This window comes from Protopterus annectens, chromosome 2.part1 (assembly GCF_019279795.1).
Source record: "Protopterus annectens isolate FY-2018-M chromosome 2.part1, PAN1.0, whole genome shotgun sequence".
NCBI classification, from domain to species: Eukaryota; Metazoa; Chordata; order Ceratodontiformes; family Protopteridae; genus Protopterus; species Protopterus annectens.
In genome coordinates this window covers 1,793,488,323-1,793,505,576 of record NC_056729.1, presented here as the reverse complement: position 1 = coordinate 1,793,505,576, position 17,254 = coordinate 1,793,488,323, and the positions used below count along the sequence as shown (strand labels likewise).

Sequence of the window (17,254 nt, the reverse complement as noted above, 5' to 3'; positions counted from 1 at the left end):
ATTACCAGTTCTAAAGACTTAACCCTTGCCTCTGATATAAATAGGACCTGCTGGAGAGACATGTATGTATCCCAAAGAATACTGCTTCTCTGGAACAGGCTCCCCATCTATGTGAAGCAGAGATCCTCTCTAACCCATTTCAAGTGTAACTTGGACAATTGGATGGGGGAACAGGAAATTCACCACTGGTTTGGCATCTGTGTCTCTAATGGAAACAGGGAGCCATGGTTCATCTCCAAGGCCACTACTTGTAAATGTTTCATCTCCCATACCCCTGCTTACACTTATCAAGGGTACAAGAAAATGTCCACGGTTTAGGATGCATGGGTAGGCATAAAAAGGCCCTTGTGGTCATTAGCCTAATAAACACCTATAAACTCTGACATACTAACAATGATATGTGGTAAGTATTTTAGGAGACAGAGAAGAGATACAACTATTGAAGTGAACATTTCTGAATATTTTTAATAACTACTGCATAAGACAGAAGTACTATAATTCTGGCAAACTCCCAGATGGAGACAATATTAAAGCCAAAGTGTAGAAAAAAGAAATTAATAAATTAAGCTTGGCAGTTTCTTCAAAAATAGTGGCATAATTTTGGGTCCGGAACTGTCTCTCCAGTGAAAATGCCTTAGGCAAGGAAAGAAGTGGCAAAGCCATAATAACTGAATACTGGCATGCTAAAATACAAAATATGATGTACGGTACAAATAACAAAAGTTTATACAGGACATAAGATAAAGTCAGTCCAATCAGGATGGGGAGGGTGACAATTCCTGCCTTGCGGTCAGTCTGCATATCTCTGGTGTTGTTGCTGTGCATCATAGCCTCTCCACTTAGGGCAAGAGGAACTGAATATAGAATTGGTGCAACAGACAGATGTCCCACTTGGGCAGAATAAGCAAATGTCACTAACAGCGGTCCGCACATGGTTACCATGACAACATCACCAAGAGCCAAGTATTTCAAGCCAATACCTGTTAAAAGCAAAATAAATGGTTAGTGTTAGTACAATAATTCAAATAAATATTCAAGCACACTTGCTCTCCTCTGAAAAATACAAAAAATTATTTTTTTTAAAAGTCATGGCTACAATTTTTAACATAAAATATGTCTTTAAAATACAGCCATTGACAGAATAGATGCTGTCATTGATATAAGGAATATCTGAGAAGTAAGAACTCTGCCATACTGACATTAAATTTAACTTATTTTAGTCTGCAGGATTGTATCCAACCCATCCTCCTTTTTTATTTAATCCCCTTTTTCTATAAATTTTTTAATCCTTTGTTAAATGTATTAGTTCCAGTAGACTAGTATTCTCCTTTTAGGAAATACCTGAGATGGTATTTATTGTACTAGGGGAAATTTTGCCAGCGCATCGGTGATCTTTCTGGGAGAATAGGTGCCCTGACATATTTTACATCTACCAGAGCTAACACCACCTCACGCAGATGGTGCCACGGTTTAATGTCTCATCCAAAGGACAGCACACTCAGGAGTGTAGCACACCTGTTATACCGCAGCATCAGTAATCCTTCTATCCGGTGTGGGAATAGAACTCACAGCTTTCTTCTCCAAAGGCAAGTGCACTACCTGTTGTGACAGTGCCACTGCAAAGCTACATTAAAACTGTTTGTTAAATGTTATACAGACTGTACAGCACACTCAAACATAATACCATACAGTGGTGTGTGTGTGTGTGTGTGTGTGTGTGTGTGTGTGTGTGTGTGTGCGCGTGTGTGTGTGTGTGTGCGTGTGTGTGTGTGTGTGCGTGTGTGCGTGTGTGCGTGTGTGTGTGTGTATGGGTCTACTTCAGTAGACCGAAAATCCATTAAATAGAAACTTACTTGATCAAGACGACAACACAGAAAACTTACTTTAACATACTTTTACATCATCGGAATATTAATCCAGGAGAAGAGGCATGGGCAAATTTGCCCTTTTCCCCACTATAGTGCAATCTCAGACTTGGCATATTTTGTTAGAGGGATGTGGGGGTGAAGCCCCCCACTTGGGTATATTTGCCATGCTTCTGTGTGTTTTTTTAAATGTTAGCCAACTGCCTCTTTTCCCGGATTAAAATTCTGGTGATTTGAACATTCGTTGAATAGAACGTTCTGTGTTGTCGTCTTGAGTAAATCAAATTCTGGTAAGTGAAACTTTGTTCACCTGACATAGACACATGTGTATATGTATCTATCTATATCTCTATACCTATATCTATATGTGTGTTTGTGTGTGTTTACAAAGATCTATCTCCATATAAATCCACAGTTCAATGAGCATGCTCTGAGACATAACCTGAAAGCTTGCAAAATAAAGAGAATATTTTTTATAGGGGACAAGTCTCCCTGCCCCCCAGGTGAGGGCTGTACGGCTGTACCCTCCACACCCCTTGCTAATTAAATATGCAGTCTCAGAGTTCACACTATACTGAGGGAAGGGGTATATTCCCCACCCTATTGATTTCACACAAAAGTCAATCAGATTTCCCATCAACCAAATTAAACAGGTAGGAAAGTTGACAACCTTTTTACTAGCTGTTCAGTTTATTTATTTACAAAGTTGCTCAATTCAAGTGTGTGTGTGTGTGTGTGTGTGTGTGTGTGTGTGTGTGTGTGTGTGTGTGTGTGTGTGTGTGTGTGTGTATGTGCGTAGAGGAGTAGGTAGGTCATTGGACCCCAGGGCAGGAATCTCATTTTAACCCCACCCCACCACCACCATCTACAGGACAATTTTTTTTTTGAACAGGTGTTGGAAAAATGCCTTGGCAACAACTTTTCACAGAAACATAGACCAAGAGGTACAAAATCATTTAAAGAAACCACACAAATATTAAAAATAAAGCAGAATTCACCACAATCCACCTGTCTTTGCAGGTACAGTCCAAATGCCAAGAGCAACATAACAAATTATACTATTAATAGCTTAGTACGTATGAATTCAACACAAGAAACCATGAACTAACTGTGGCTGTGGCAGAGACAGAAAAATCAAAGACATGCCAAAGACATGCATCTGGAGCATTTCGGCTCCCGGCCTCCTCAAACAAAACAGGCTCTATGGAACCTTGACATTCCCAGTCAACAACAAAAATAAATAAATAAAATAAATCATGACCCAAGGGAGAAGTAAGTATACATCCTGACCCTTCAAAATATATCTATAATGTACACTGCATAAAACGTTTAGTGTGCATTGTGACACCATTTGTACCTAAAGTATACATCAACAGCTACATTAGCTCTGGAGATGTGCTATATAGTAGTTCAGTGGCTAAAAAATGGAACTCTGTCCCCACTAGCATTCAAAACACATCATCCAAAGCCTCCTTTAAAGACCTCATCTGGCAACATCTCAAGCAAAGATGGCAGTGCCATGATTGCTCCCCAGGCTAGTGAAAGCGGATAACATATACATACTAAATCTAGAGCACTTGATAATAGTTTTCAGTCTTACTCACAAACACTGACTAATCTACAATGTATGTACTGTACCTGTGTACTATGTATGTATTATACCTGTGTTCCAAATTTCAGCTGTACACCACAAATCTATTAATTACCTTTATTTTTAAAATTAATATTTTTTGTTTGTTTCTCTCCACTGTAACTGTTTATGTGCTGCATACCACTGTAAAAACATGTCTCTTGTAATTTGTGTGTATACTGATCATGTCTAAATAACTAAATGTGTCTGTAATTTTTCTTTGTGGAGCTTTTCTCCCCAGGCCTCTGCTGAAATAGGGCCTTTTTGGCTCAGACAGACACCCCCGGTTAACAAATGTAAAATAAATAAATAAATAATACTGGCAGATAACCAGTGCTATTTCAATGACCACTGGATCGTCTAGAGAGCAGTGTGTGTTTTATTGTCTGATAACAGCATCCCCAGGGGCATAATGAGATGCTAGACATTTACACAGTGTGTGTTTACTGTTTAGCAACAGGGGTGTGATCTACTACACAATATAGACTGTACCTCTGAGTGCCTTTTCAGTTATAAAATGACTCCCAAACTTAACAAATAAAGATAAATCAAAGTGTAAGCAAGTAAGCAAAAGAAGAAATCAAAAATTATTGGGGAAAAGTGGCCCTTTGGATTAAACTGCTTCTGACAGTATGAGTCATACTGGGTTTATCTCATACACACAAGGTACAGGGTGTGATTCTTATTGGGATGAGAAATTTGGCAAGGCTTTAAATGGCCCACAAGGGTAGTTAGCCTAGTACTAATGTATGAACTTACACACACATACACACACACACACACACACACACACACACACACACACACACACACACACACACACACACATGATTATTCTGATACTGCACAAATCAAATCATGCAAGCAATATATATCCAACTCTCATGCTAGTCATCAATAAAGGAAGTATCTGAGCTAAAATTAACTTAATTTCACTGGCCCTCTTTAAGAGAAATCTTGACAAGTGGGTGGGCAATAAGAAGTTCACCCTGAGGATCACTTCAGTGGCCTTGCTTGATAGGGGTACTAGGAACTAACTTTGGGTGGCGTGATGCCAAGGAACCTTCTTGGGCTAGGCTTATATAGGCTCCAGGGCCATTGGCCTAGTACACACCTATTTATTTTAATTAAAACACAGATTTTATAAAAGCCCAGTAATAATCCTAAATATCTAATCCCATAACTATTTGTGTACTACATTACGTATCCCTCTGCTGTATTATGATACTCTTCAGCTGCTTAAACACCAAACAAAGAGGGAAGGTTTCCAAAGCCCTACACCAATCTCTGGCTCAAGCATACAGTGTAATACTTTGGGCAGCAAATCTGCAGTAATCATGATTAGTCCAAAGTACTCTAATGGAGATTTCAAGAAGGCTGTTCTCACTGAAAATGGTACACCTTGTTTGCTGTAGCATAGACTAGATCCAGGCCTGCTGAATCTAGCTTTATCTGTATAACTTGAGCATCCAGGCATTCTTTAAAGTATTCAATTGTATTTATTACTGCTTGGTAGTAACTTGATTAAAGTGTAGCTATCATTCTAAATCTTTTGGATTAAGCACTTGGGCTTCAGACCAGTTGTTTTACATTAGGAAGGTTTGTGGCCTGCACTGTGGTGGCAGGACAGGTAGCTTACATCCTTCTAAGTTGGGAACTGCTGATTGAGGGCTCAGTGTCTGTTATTCTAAAAGTGTATTAGTTCTGGTTTAAGCACTTGGGCTTCAGGCCAGTTATTTTACATTAAGAAGGTTCGTGGTCTGCACTGTTGTGGGAGGAGAGGCTGGATTCTGCCCTTCTGAGCTGGGAATTTCTGGTTAAAGGCTTATAGTGCCTGCATATTTGAACTGTTTCTTACTGAAATTGGTACACCTTGTTTAATGTAGTATTGACTAGATCCAGGCCTGCTGAATCTAGCTTTGTTTGTATGCTTGTTGTTTGTTTGCTTGTTATTTCCCTGAAACACTAATTTCACCTAAAATGCGGCTTTTCAGTGCTTCTGTGGATCCCTAGTGATATCTGCATTGCTTACTGTACTTATGTCCTTGTTTCACTTGAAAGAAAGTTACTGTTTGTCATTTTTGCATTTAAGTTACTTGTAACACATTGCATTTAAGTTACCTGGCAATTGCTCACTAAAGCAATTATATAAGTCAGCACTAAAAATTAAAAGCACTACACCCTCACAAACTCCCCTTGAGTACCTTGTTCCCCATTGGCCCTTTTTTCAATTATAAAGGAATTCCCAATACTATTCTAGCATGTCCAAAGGTCAGTTGTCAATCTCCTCTCTGGTCCAGCTGGTGAATCTGGGAATCTTGAGGCAATGTTACAACTGCCTCATGTACACAGACAACCCTCTCCTCCTCCCAACAAATTCCAACACATGTGAGAGATGCAACCATATAGCCAAACTGGAGGCTAAGCTCTCTCAACTCAGTACTGGCGTAACCAGTCAGGAAGAGAAGGAAACCACAATTACTACAATTCCAGTCTCACACAGACCTACCACTACAGCAAACCAAACACAAAAACACACAAAAACATACTTGGAGGCTCTAAATAAAAATCTGCCTAAGCAGCAGAGACCTCCAAAGCAGACACCCAAGCAACCACTACCCCAAAACAAAACACGTGCAACACATAGCTCACAAAGCCAGTGTGCCAAACAGTCACAGCCCTTAAGGGTAAACAACACACCTGGTACACTTGTAATAGGTGACTCTATCGTCAGGCACACTAACGTCCCGCTCACCAGGCTGAACAAGGAGAAGGTCATGGTGAGCTGCCTGTCGGGCGCTAGGATCTGCCACATAACACAAGCACTCAGGTCACTCCAAGGCAAGTACAAATATGACTCAGTCATTGTCCATGCTGGTGTGAATGACCTGAGACGTACCTCCCTGGACTACATGAAAAGAGACATAGAGGAGCTCTCTGAGTATGTAGCCCAGGCTGGTATGACCCTGACCTTGAGTAGCATCTTACCCTCACCAAGAATGATGCCACAATATGAAGACAAGATGATCAATTTCAACAACTGGCTTAAGTATTGGTGTCATTCAAAGGGGATCCAATGCCTGTCAGCCTGGGATGACATGCTCGACAAGCCACGATGCTTCGCTAGGGATGGCTTGCACCTGTCACCCCTGGGCTTTCAGATATTGGCAAAGGCTCTTGCCACCCCCATAGTGCCTTTTTTAGGCAAGGCTCAAAAGACAAACCCACCTCCATAGGTATCACAAGGTATAAGAAACTAAAAGTAATGCTACTCAACACCAGAAGTCTAAACTTCAAGATGCACGCACTCAAAACTCTCCTTAGCATGGAGAACATTGATATCTGTGCAGTAACAGAAACTTGGTTCAAGGCTCCCAAGAGTACCCCAGCACTACCAGGTTATACCTCATACCATGTTTTTCGGCCCCAAAATTTGGACCGAACCACAAAAGGAGGGGGAGTATCAATATTCGTCAAAGATACCCACACCTCCAGGTTGGTGGCACAGCACGAAGTATCAGAGACTATCCATGTGCAACTAACAGTGGGTAAAACTGCCTTCCAGTTTATAGCCTGCTACAGACCACCCTCCCAAGCCCAGGAACCCCACTCGGCCTTCCTGAGAACACTGGAAAATATGAAGGTCTCTCCAAACACCATTATATTGGGTGACTTCAACTACCCTAACATAGACTGGGAGCATTACTCTAGCTCCAACACCCTAGCCCAAAGATTCCTAAAATTTATAAACTCAAATGCTATGGAACAACTTGTTACCATTCCCACAAGAGGGGAAAACATACTGGACCTGATCATCACCAACATGGGGACTCTATGCTCCAGACCAGAAGTGTATCCCTCGCTGGTAAGATCAGACCATAAACTAATCTCACTAGATATTCACATCCCGACCCCAGCCCCTGCCCAGAAAACCACAGTGAAAAACTTCTCTAAAGCAAATTTCACTCTCCTCAAAACCGAGGTGGAATCATTCAAAGTCCCTGGGCCTGTGGAAAATAAGGCCCAGACTGCTGAATCTTTTATAAACGCATTCTATGAACACTTTCAGGAATGCATGGATCATGCAATCCCAAATAAAACCAAGACCCAATCCTCCAAGGTTAGGCATCCTGTCTGGTGGACCCCAGCCATAAACAAACTATACAATAGAAGGAGGAAGCTACTACATGATAGAGCAAAATCCCAAAAAGGGAAGGCATCTCTGATCAGTATTAGCAAAAAACTACGGGCACTCATAAAATCGTCTAAGGCCAGCTTCGAGAGAAAAATTGCACAGGACACTAAGGATAATCACAAGGCTTTCTTTAGTTATGTTAGGAACCTGGGTGGGAATTCCCAGATATGCTCAGAATTAGTCCAAAATGACAAAAAATACACCAAACCCACAGACATTGCAAACATCCTAGCTGACAGGTTCAGTGCAAACTTCTCCCCCCCTTCCCCACCAAAAGGGCAAATATCTATCCCAGCAGAGTGCTGCCCCCCTGACATCTCAGATGCTCAGGTAAGAGTCACCCTCTCCAAAGCAAAAAACACAGCATCAATGGGACCAGACGGTGTCCCGAGCTGCGTCCTATATGAACTCCAAGAAGAACTAAACCCAAACATAAAACTACTGCTCAATCTCAGCCTTACAACAGGATATGTACCCAAAGAGTGGCGTACAGCAACAGTGGTCCCTCTGTACAAAGGTGGTGCCTCAACGGATCCTGGAAACTATCGCCCTATAAGCCTGACTAGCTTGGTCTGCATAGCTATGTAAAGGATTATCATGGACCTCATAAATAAAGATATTGGGGACCTACAGACAGTGGATCCTACCCAGTTCGACTTTGTTAAGGGCAGATCCTGCCTCTTAAACCTGGTTGATTTATTTGAAACAGTCACCATAGGTTCATAGGTTCATACTAGGCTATCTGCCCTAGGGCATTTATAAGCCTAGCCAGAGTGTGTATGGCTTTCACCACCCATTTTAAATTAATTTTGCTATGCCCTTTTTCGAGGTTAGTATACTGTGCCTCTGTCTAACAGTGACACAGAAGTGATACCTGGGGTGCCAAGGCCATTGACGAGGGGAAGGTGGTCCTCACAGCCTACCTGGACCTTGCAAAAGCCTTCGATACAATACCCCACTTGGGCATTATAGATAAGCTCACCAGCTTAAATATAAACCCCTATGTCACTAGATGGGTTGCAAACTGGCTCAAGGACAGAATCCACATGGTTAGAATTGCTGGAGCCATGTCAGACTACAAACCAGTTACAAGTGGTGTCCCACAAGGCTCAGTCCTGGGACCTCTCTTGTTCGGTATATATTTCTCGGAGGTACAGGCTAACATGGAAGGACTGTGGCTGACCAAGTTCACAGATGACTGCAGACTGGGCGCCATAATCGACTCTCCAGCCGACACAAGCATCCTACAAAAGGGCCTCATAGAAACAGACAACTGGTGCCAGAGCCATGGCCTCAAGCTAAATGCAAAAAAGTGTATAGTCATCCCCTTTGGCAAAAACAAAGTGCCCACAAATTACCACATAGGTGGTAATCCATTAAGTATGGAAGAAGTAATTAGGGACCTGGGTACCCAAGTTGATAGCAATCTCTCATTTGACAACCACGTGGCCAAAGTGGTTAGAAAAATATTTTATATAGCCCACCTAATCATGAAGGGATTCACATCTAGATCAGGGGAGGTCATCGTGCCTCTTTACTCATCCCTCATCAGGCCCATAATTGAGTACAATGCCCCTTTGGGATGTACCTTACCAGACACCTGCAGCAATTGGAAAGACCCCAAAAGTACCTCACCAAGAGGATCAAAGGGCTCAAACAGATGCCATATGCTGCCCGGTTAAAGAAACTCCAGCTCTACTCAGTGGCATACCGCCTGCTCAGAGGCGATCTGTGCCTGACGTATAAAGCCATGTCCAACCCGGAATTAATGGACATGCTGCACCTCAGAAAATCCAAATCCCATCGAGCTACGCTCTTGAGAGACTTGAACCTCAGCACTGAAATAAATAGGACATGCTGGAGGGACAGATTCATAACCCAGAGGCTCCCTTCACTCTGGAATAAAATCTCAGTCCAGGTTAGGCAGAGTCCCTCATTGACTCTCTTCAAGAGGAATCTTGATGAGTGGATGGGAGATTGTAGGTTTACCCCGGGTATCACTTCTGTGTCACTGTTAGACAGAGGCAGAGTATACTAACCTTGAAAAAGGGCATAGCGAAATTCATTTAAAATGGGTGGCGAAAGCCAAATGCATTCTGGCTAGGCTTATAAATGCCCTAGGGCAGATAGCCTAGTATGCACCTATGAACCTATGAACCTATGAATACAGAGTACAGTCAGGCCTCATTTTTTATTGATTTTTCTTCTTAGTTCACCCAGGCAAAAAAATGGGCTTATACATTATAGAACAACATGTGCTGAATACTTAGGCCTGACCCCTGACCACACCTCTCAGCTTCCAGACTGTTGCAGAATTTCCAGATTTTCACCTAATACATTTTTGGCTTTTTGGCAAATCTGTGAGGATTGAACTCATTAAATATTGACATATATTTGTGTTTTGGACTTCATTCTTATTCAGAAAATGCATATTAATACAAATCCTATCATTCTAGCCTCTTTCTAAGTTTAAACTTTGTAAGAGCAATATTTAAAACCTGTCCATTTTGGGCCTGTAACCCCATTATTTTAGACTTTGTCCAGATTTCTTGTGATAAGAAGCTAAGAGGAACGCTCCCCTGTCCCTGCTTTCATAAGAGGCAGAGACATAATTACCTTTTTCAGTAACGAAGAAGAGACCGGTAATATAAATGTGGAGTGTGTGGGTGGCATACCCCAATATTGGGGATGTAGGAAGCCTGTCCCTCCCTGAAAAAGACACTTAAATTTCATTGAGATCTATATTCATGGGGTTTAATCTTCAGTGAGGGAAGGATTTACTATATCCTTGTTTTAAAATCAAGAAGAACATGCATTAAAATAATTCTTGGATTTGCTGCATTGCTGCCTATAAACAGTGTAGCTGCGTGTTTGCTTTCTTTCTTTAAATGTCATGGCGATTTCTTGAGTAGTTTGTCCGTGTACACAAATGACCCCTTCAGTACTTTGTCCAAGTAAGCACAAGAACAAAAATGAAACATTTCACCCCAACAACCCCTTCAGTAGTCTATCAGGGTAATCACAAGAACTCCACAAAAACACCAAAATGAAACATTTCCCCCAGTGACCCCTTCAGTAGTCTGTCTAAGTATGAAAATCACCAAAATAAAACATTTCCCCCAAAGACCCCTTCACTAGTATGTCCAAGTATGCAAAAGTACCAAAATGAAACATTTCCCCGAATAACCCCTTCAGTAGTCTGTCCAAGTATGCATATGCACCAAAATGAAATATTTCCCCCAAAGACCTCTTCACTAGTATGTCCAAGTATGCAAAAGTACCAAAAATGAACAAGTAAGTAACCTTACTTACTTCACAGACTTGATTTTTTCTTCCTAGTCTCTGTCCACACACACCAAATGGACCCACAGTGATCAATTTCAATTGATAAAATACTATATCCCTCAGCTCACTATGGGCACCAATGATACAGCCCAAGACACTATCTTTCTTGCACTGCAAGATCACTTATGCAAGTGGAGAAGGCACATAGAAGCATCTCAGACATCTATTTGGAAATAAAACAGCAAGTATTTGACTAAAATATATAAAATATATAAAACAGCAAGTACTTGACTAAAATTATATATTTTTTTCATTTTACATAGGCGAGTTGAGTCCCGGACAAGACACCGCCTAGGGCGCTTACCCCATTACTCCATCCCAGCTACTCTGGTATGTGAGTGTGTGTGTGTGTGTGTGTGTGTGTGTGTGTGTGTGTGTGTGTGTGTGTGTGTGTGTGTGTGTGTGTGTGTGTGTGTGTGTGTGTGTGTGTGTGTGTGTGTGTGTGTGTGCAGTCAAGGCATTTCAGTATTACTATACAACTACATTTCCTTATTTTAAATGCCCTTTCATGGTATATTCAAAAATCTTTCTAATTTTCAAAAAAAAATCTTTCCAATTGACTTCTAATACTCTGTTGTAACAGATATCTGTTAGAAACCATAATGTCATTTCTTACGTTGAAGTACAACTTTATCCTCTAGCTTTTTTCAGTATATATGCAGCCAGAATTTCACATAACTCTCACCTGTCGACAGAAGCATAGGTGGCTCAGCCAGCACCCCACCCCTCAAAAAAAAAAAAAAAAGTGCTTTACTGTATCTGTATTAAGCTGATCTACTGATTGGCTTATTACAGATCCACACCACCCCCCTGCCCCCCCCCCAAGATTTTCCAATGAAGGGCAACAAAAAAAACAGACATTACTTCTATTGCCACACCAACCAGGGGACAAGATGCAGAACACAGCCCCTCCCTCCTGCTCAGCCATGTAGGTACTGTTTCTATGCCCTGCCCAACTCTCCTCCTTTTATTAAATAAATAATTGTTCTTATAATTTGTAGCAAATTTCTTGTTACAAATATAGTAAACATTTATACCCTGCATGCACAGAGTGCTGCGTTGCTCAAGTTTTAGCAAAAAAATCTTGTTATAAATTGTAGCAAACAGTTGATCAATTTATACCCTGACTGTGTGGCGTGCCACAGTGCTCAGAGTTTAGTTAAAAAAATAGATTTTGTTCTACCTTTTAAACTGTAGTGACCTGTTTGCTACAATGTAGTAAGCAGTTGCTACAATTTAGACCACACACAGAGCACGACAGGGCTCAGGTGTGACTGCAAATGCAATACCAACTTCTTAAAGCTAGTATTGCATTAGATATCAGCATCAGCTGACTGTGCCCACCAATACTGTGTGCCTGGGGCAGTTGCCCCTCTCACCTTGCCCTAGCTACACTACTGCCTGTCAAGATTAATTCTGCCATTTCTGATATCAGCGAAGATCCTGTAGGCATAATCAGAGTCTGAAGCTGAAACTGTAAGCACTTGACTCCAGAGATTGCCAGAGACTAGCAGTTAAGGCAATAGATTAAGGCTATGCCCAGTTAAGAAGCTCCTGTTTGTAGTACAGAGTTTGATTCCTCCAGCCTTCATTTGCCTACTGTGCGACTCTGAGTAAGTTACTTAACAATACACTGATCTGGGGAAGTTCGGAAATTCATCTAGACTTTTCAATAGCCTCCTGGACTGCATGCCTATCAACTACTTCATTATCCATATCCTTTATTAAATGTAAAGAGTACATTCCTTCTATTCCAGGGATTTCCAGTGGCAACTTTGGTGGAATCTCCATATTTTTCAAGGAACATATTACCTCCGGGTAGATTCTAGGGACTCACAAACTTAATTTAGTGAACTTCAAATCACTCTAGGTAGGATTATTTATCAACTAAAAGCCTGTTACAGAGCACCCACTTTGTCCCCTAATGACCATGTAAGATTCCTCGGTGTTCTAAATTATCTCCCTATTAGCAAAAAGACTGTTATTCTGGGTGACTTTAACTACCATTCAATGAACTGGGACACGTATACCTCCAATAAAGGATATGCCCAAAAATTCCCTTGAGCAGTAGTTAAATAAACCAAATAAAGTATACAGTGTTCTTGACCCGATTCTTATAGATATGGCTGACCTATGCATTACTCCTCAGGTATCTCCCTCCGCAGTGAAGCCTGACTAAAAGCTTCAGACGTTCTCCTTTAAACTCCTAAAAGCTCCTAGAAAAAAAAAACACAGAATTTAAGGACTACAAGCATGCTAGCCTCAACCAACTCTAATAAACATGCTAGCCTCAACCAGCTCTATGACAAAATAATAAAATTCCCTTAAGACTGCAAATCACATGACCTTAACATAGTAACAAGTTTCTCTGAGGAACTGTCTACCATTTTAAAGCATGCACAGAGCTAGCACTCCCCACCAACACCAAGTATCATGAAAAATAAAAAAAAACACACACCTTGGTGGACCATGGCCATAAATAAACTACACAATAAAAGAAAGAAACTCCTTAAATTATTCAGTAGACCCAAAACCAGTGTTCTCAAGTTTAATATCAAAAGCATTACAAAGTACCAGGTAACAGTAATAGGTCTACTAAAGAAGCACAGCAGAAAAGCATATGGGCACAAAAGAAGACTACACAGTGAGCCAAAAGCCACAGTACGCCACAGTGAACCAAAAGCCATAGTTCTCCACAATGAACCAAAATCCACAGTGCAGTGGGTGATGCCATTCCATAATGGTGGCCTTACAAGTTACCCAGATAATTATAGACCTATGAAGCTAACAAGCCTCATCAAAGAGCCATGTGACATACTTTGACCTCATAAACTATTATATCAAAAGTCCTCTTAGACTTGACATCCAACAATTTAACTTTTCAAAGGGTAAATCCTGTTTATTTAATCTGATAAAGATCTTTGAAGAGGGTTACAGAGACTGTAGATCATGGCCATGCAGTGCACTTATTTTGTTTTGACCTGGCCAAGACCTTCAATGCCATTTCTCATACTGGCATTATATGAAATGGTTTTAAAATTGACCCCTGTGTAGTAATAAGGATAGCAAACTAGGTGAACACTAGAACCCAAATAATGAGACTTGTAGATGCCTCATCAGAAAGCATGAAAGTGACCAGTGGTGTCCTACAGGGCTTGGTTTGGTACTTCTCCTTTTGGGATTTACATTTTAGAGCTTCAGAGAGCCAAGCAATCTGGCTGACAAAGTTTACATACAACTGTAAACTGGGGGTTACTGTTAAATAACCCTCTGAGACCCAAACTTTTCATAATGGAGTCTCCCTAGTAAACTAAACATGGATTCAGGCTTACTTCTAAAAGTGTAGTATCATTAGTTTGGTAGAGAGCTCTACCCTCATCACACTATGTAGGCAACAAAAAAGTATGAAACGAAAATGTAGACAGAGAACTTGGAATTTGAGTTAATGGCTCCCTTTCTTTTTTCCATGATGTGACAACAGTTGCCAGGAAAATTTTTATATTAGCCCTGCTAATTCCTAAAGGAATATCATCAGGATCTAAAGAGGTAATCACTCCCTTATAGTTCTTCAGGCCAGTTATAGGTTCATAGGTTGGTACTAGGCTATCGGCCCTAGGGCCTATACAAGCCTAGCCATAACATTTCCCTGGCTATTTCTTCCCAGAATATTTACTTCCCCGGTCCCCTGTCTAGCAGGGTGATTGACGTGATCCCTGGGGTGAATTTCCTATCTCCCATCCAGTTGTCAAGGTTCCTTTTGAAGAGGCCAAAGAGGCGCTCAGCTTGATATGTATGGGCAGTCTATTCCAGAGTATGGGGAATCTCTGGGTCAGGAATCTATCCCTCCAGCATGTTTTGTTCATTGTGATGACCAGGTTTAGATCCCTGAAGCATGTGGCTCTGAGGGATTGGGATTTCTTTAAGTGTAGCATGTCCAACAGCACTAGGTTTGACATGGCCTTGTATGTTAAGCAGAGATCGCCTCTGAGTAGGCAATATGTGACAGAGTATATATGGAGTTTTTTTTTAGATGGTCAGCATAGGGCATCTGCTTTAGGCCTGTGATTCTTTTAGTGAGGTATTTCTGTGGCTTTTCCAGTTGTTACAGGTGTCTTGTGAGGTATATACCAAATGGGGCGTTGTACTCTATAATGGGTCTAATGAGGGATGAGTACAGTGGGACAATGACCTCCTTTTTTCTGGATGAAAAGCCCTTAGTGATGAGGTGTGCCACATAGAAAGATTTCCTGATTGTTGTGGCTATGTGATTGTCGAAGGTGAGACCACTGTCCACCTGTGTCCCTATGTCCCTTATCACACTTTCAGTGTTTGGTGTACTGCCACTTATGTGGTAATTCATGGATACTTGGATTTTCCCAAAGGAAATAACTAAAAATTTCTTGGCATTGAGCTTGAGCCCATGGCTCCGGCATCAAGCATCTGTTTCTGTAAGCCCTTTTGTAGAATAGCCACATCATTTCGGGATTCAATAATGGCTCCCAGTTTGCAGTCATCTGCGAAGTTTGTTAGCCAGAGTCCCTTACTGCTGGTCTGTACTTCAGAGAAGTAGATGCCAAACAAGAGCGATCCCAGGACTGAACCCTGAGGTACTCCGCTTGTCACTTGTCTGGAGCTGGATTTTGAGTCAGCTACTTTTACAGTGTGGGTTCTGTCAGTAAGCCAGTTGGCAACCCATCGAGTGACGTAGGGATTAATGGTCAGCTTAGTAAGTTTATCTATGATTCCAGAGTAGGGGGTGGTGTTGAAGGCCTTGGCAGGGTCCAGATAGGCTGTGTGGACCACCTTACCCTTGTCCACAGCTCTGGAGACTGATTCGAAGAAGTCAGTCAGGTTGAGGAGACAAGATCGGCCCTTTACAAAGCCAAACTGGGTGGGGTCCAGTGTTTGAAGGTTGCCAATGTCTTTGTTTATAAGTTCCATGATAATGCGTTCTATGGCTTTGCAGATCAGGCTCATCAGACTAATGGGACGATAGTTCCTGGGATCCAAGGTGGATCCCCCCTTGTGGAGTGGGATAACTGTAGCTGTGCGCCACTCATTGGGAACCAAGTCTGAGGTGAGGCTATGATTAAATATGACACTTAGGTGGGGTGCCAGTTCGTTTTGTAGTTCATGTATTACACAGCCCGGGATGTCATCTGGTCCCATGGATGCTGTATTCTTAGCTTTGTAGAGCGCATCTTTTACCTGTGTGGCCATGATTACCAGAATCTGGCAATCTTATGATATTGAGATGGGCCCTTTAGGGGGTGAGAGGGGGGTGAAGTTGGCACTGAATCGATCTGCCAGGATATTGGCAATATCCTTGGGATCACTATTTTCTATGCCATTCTGTGCTGCTCAGAGTAGATCTGAGCATTGCCATTTAGATTCTTGACATAACTATAGAATGCCTTGTGGTTGTCCTTGGAGCCATTGGCAATTTTATTTTTGTAACTAGCTTTGGAGGATTTTTATGAGGGATCTCAGCATCTTACTGAGGCAGGTAAGGGAGTTTTTTGCATCCTGGGATTTTCCTCTTTTCTGCAACAGTTTCTTCCTTCTGTTGTATAGTTTGTTTATGGCAGGAGACCACCAGGTTGGGTTCCTTTTTTTGGAGGAGACCATGTTGGTTCTGTTTGGAATGGCATGATTCATGCACGAGTGGATGTGCTCATACAGTGCCTTAGTGGAGGATTCGGCAGTCGAACTTTCAATTCCCATCTGCATGGGTGTCATGAAGTTTGTCACTTCTGACTTGAGTAGCATGAAGTTGGCTTTGGAGAAGTTTTTAATGGAGGTTTCCCTACTGGGGGGGTGGGGGTGGGATGTGGACGTCAAGGGTGATTAGCTTATGGTCAGACCTGACCAACTAGGGGGTGACTACTGGTTTGGTGCATCGATCTCCCATGTTGGTGATGACCAGGTCTAGTATATTTAAGCCCCTGTTGGGACTATGGATTAGTTGGTCCAGGGCATTGGAATTTATGAATTCCAAGAACCGTTGGGCAAAGATGTTGGTACCAGAGTAGTTTTCCCAATTAATGGCAGGGTAGTTGAAATCACCCAGTATTAGGGTGTTTGGTTGTATCTTAATATTTCCTAGTATGTTTAGAAAGGTGTAGTGAGAATCTTGGGGCATGGTGGGGGATCTGTAGCAAGCTGCAATTTGTATTGCAGTCTTACCTAGTGTTAGTTGCACCTGTAGGATTTCAGATG

At 41.7% G+C, this 17,254-nt stretch overlaps 1 protein-coding gene across 1 annotated transcript in view; it reads right to left on the bottom strand.

The window, feature by feature from the left end:
- Nucleotides 1-492: 492 nt before the first annotated feature.
- LOC122795038 (ubiA prenyltransferase domain-containing protein 1-like) overlaps nt 493-17,254 on the bottom strand; it is a 61,142-nt gene continuing 44,380 nt past the window's right edge. The window contains exon 2 of the mRNA XM_044063618.1: nt 493-980. Coding sequence (XP_043919553.1) covers nt 493-980 — 488 coding nt within the window. The remainder of the gene's footprint in view (nt 981-17,254) is intronic.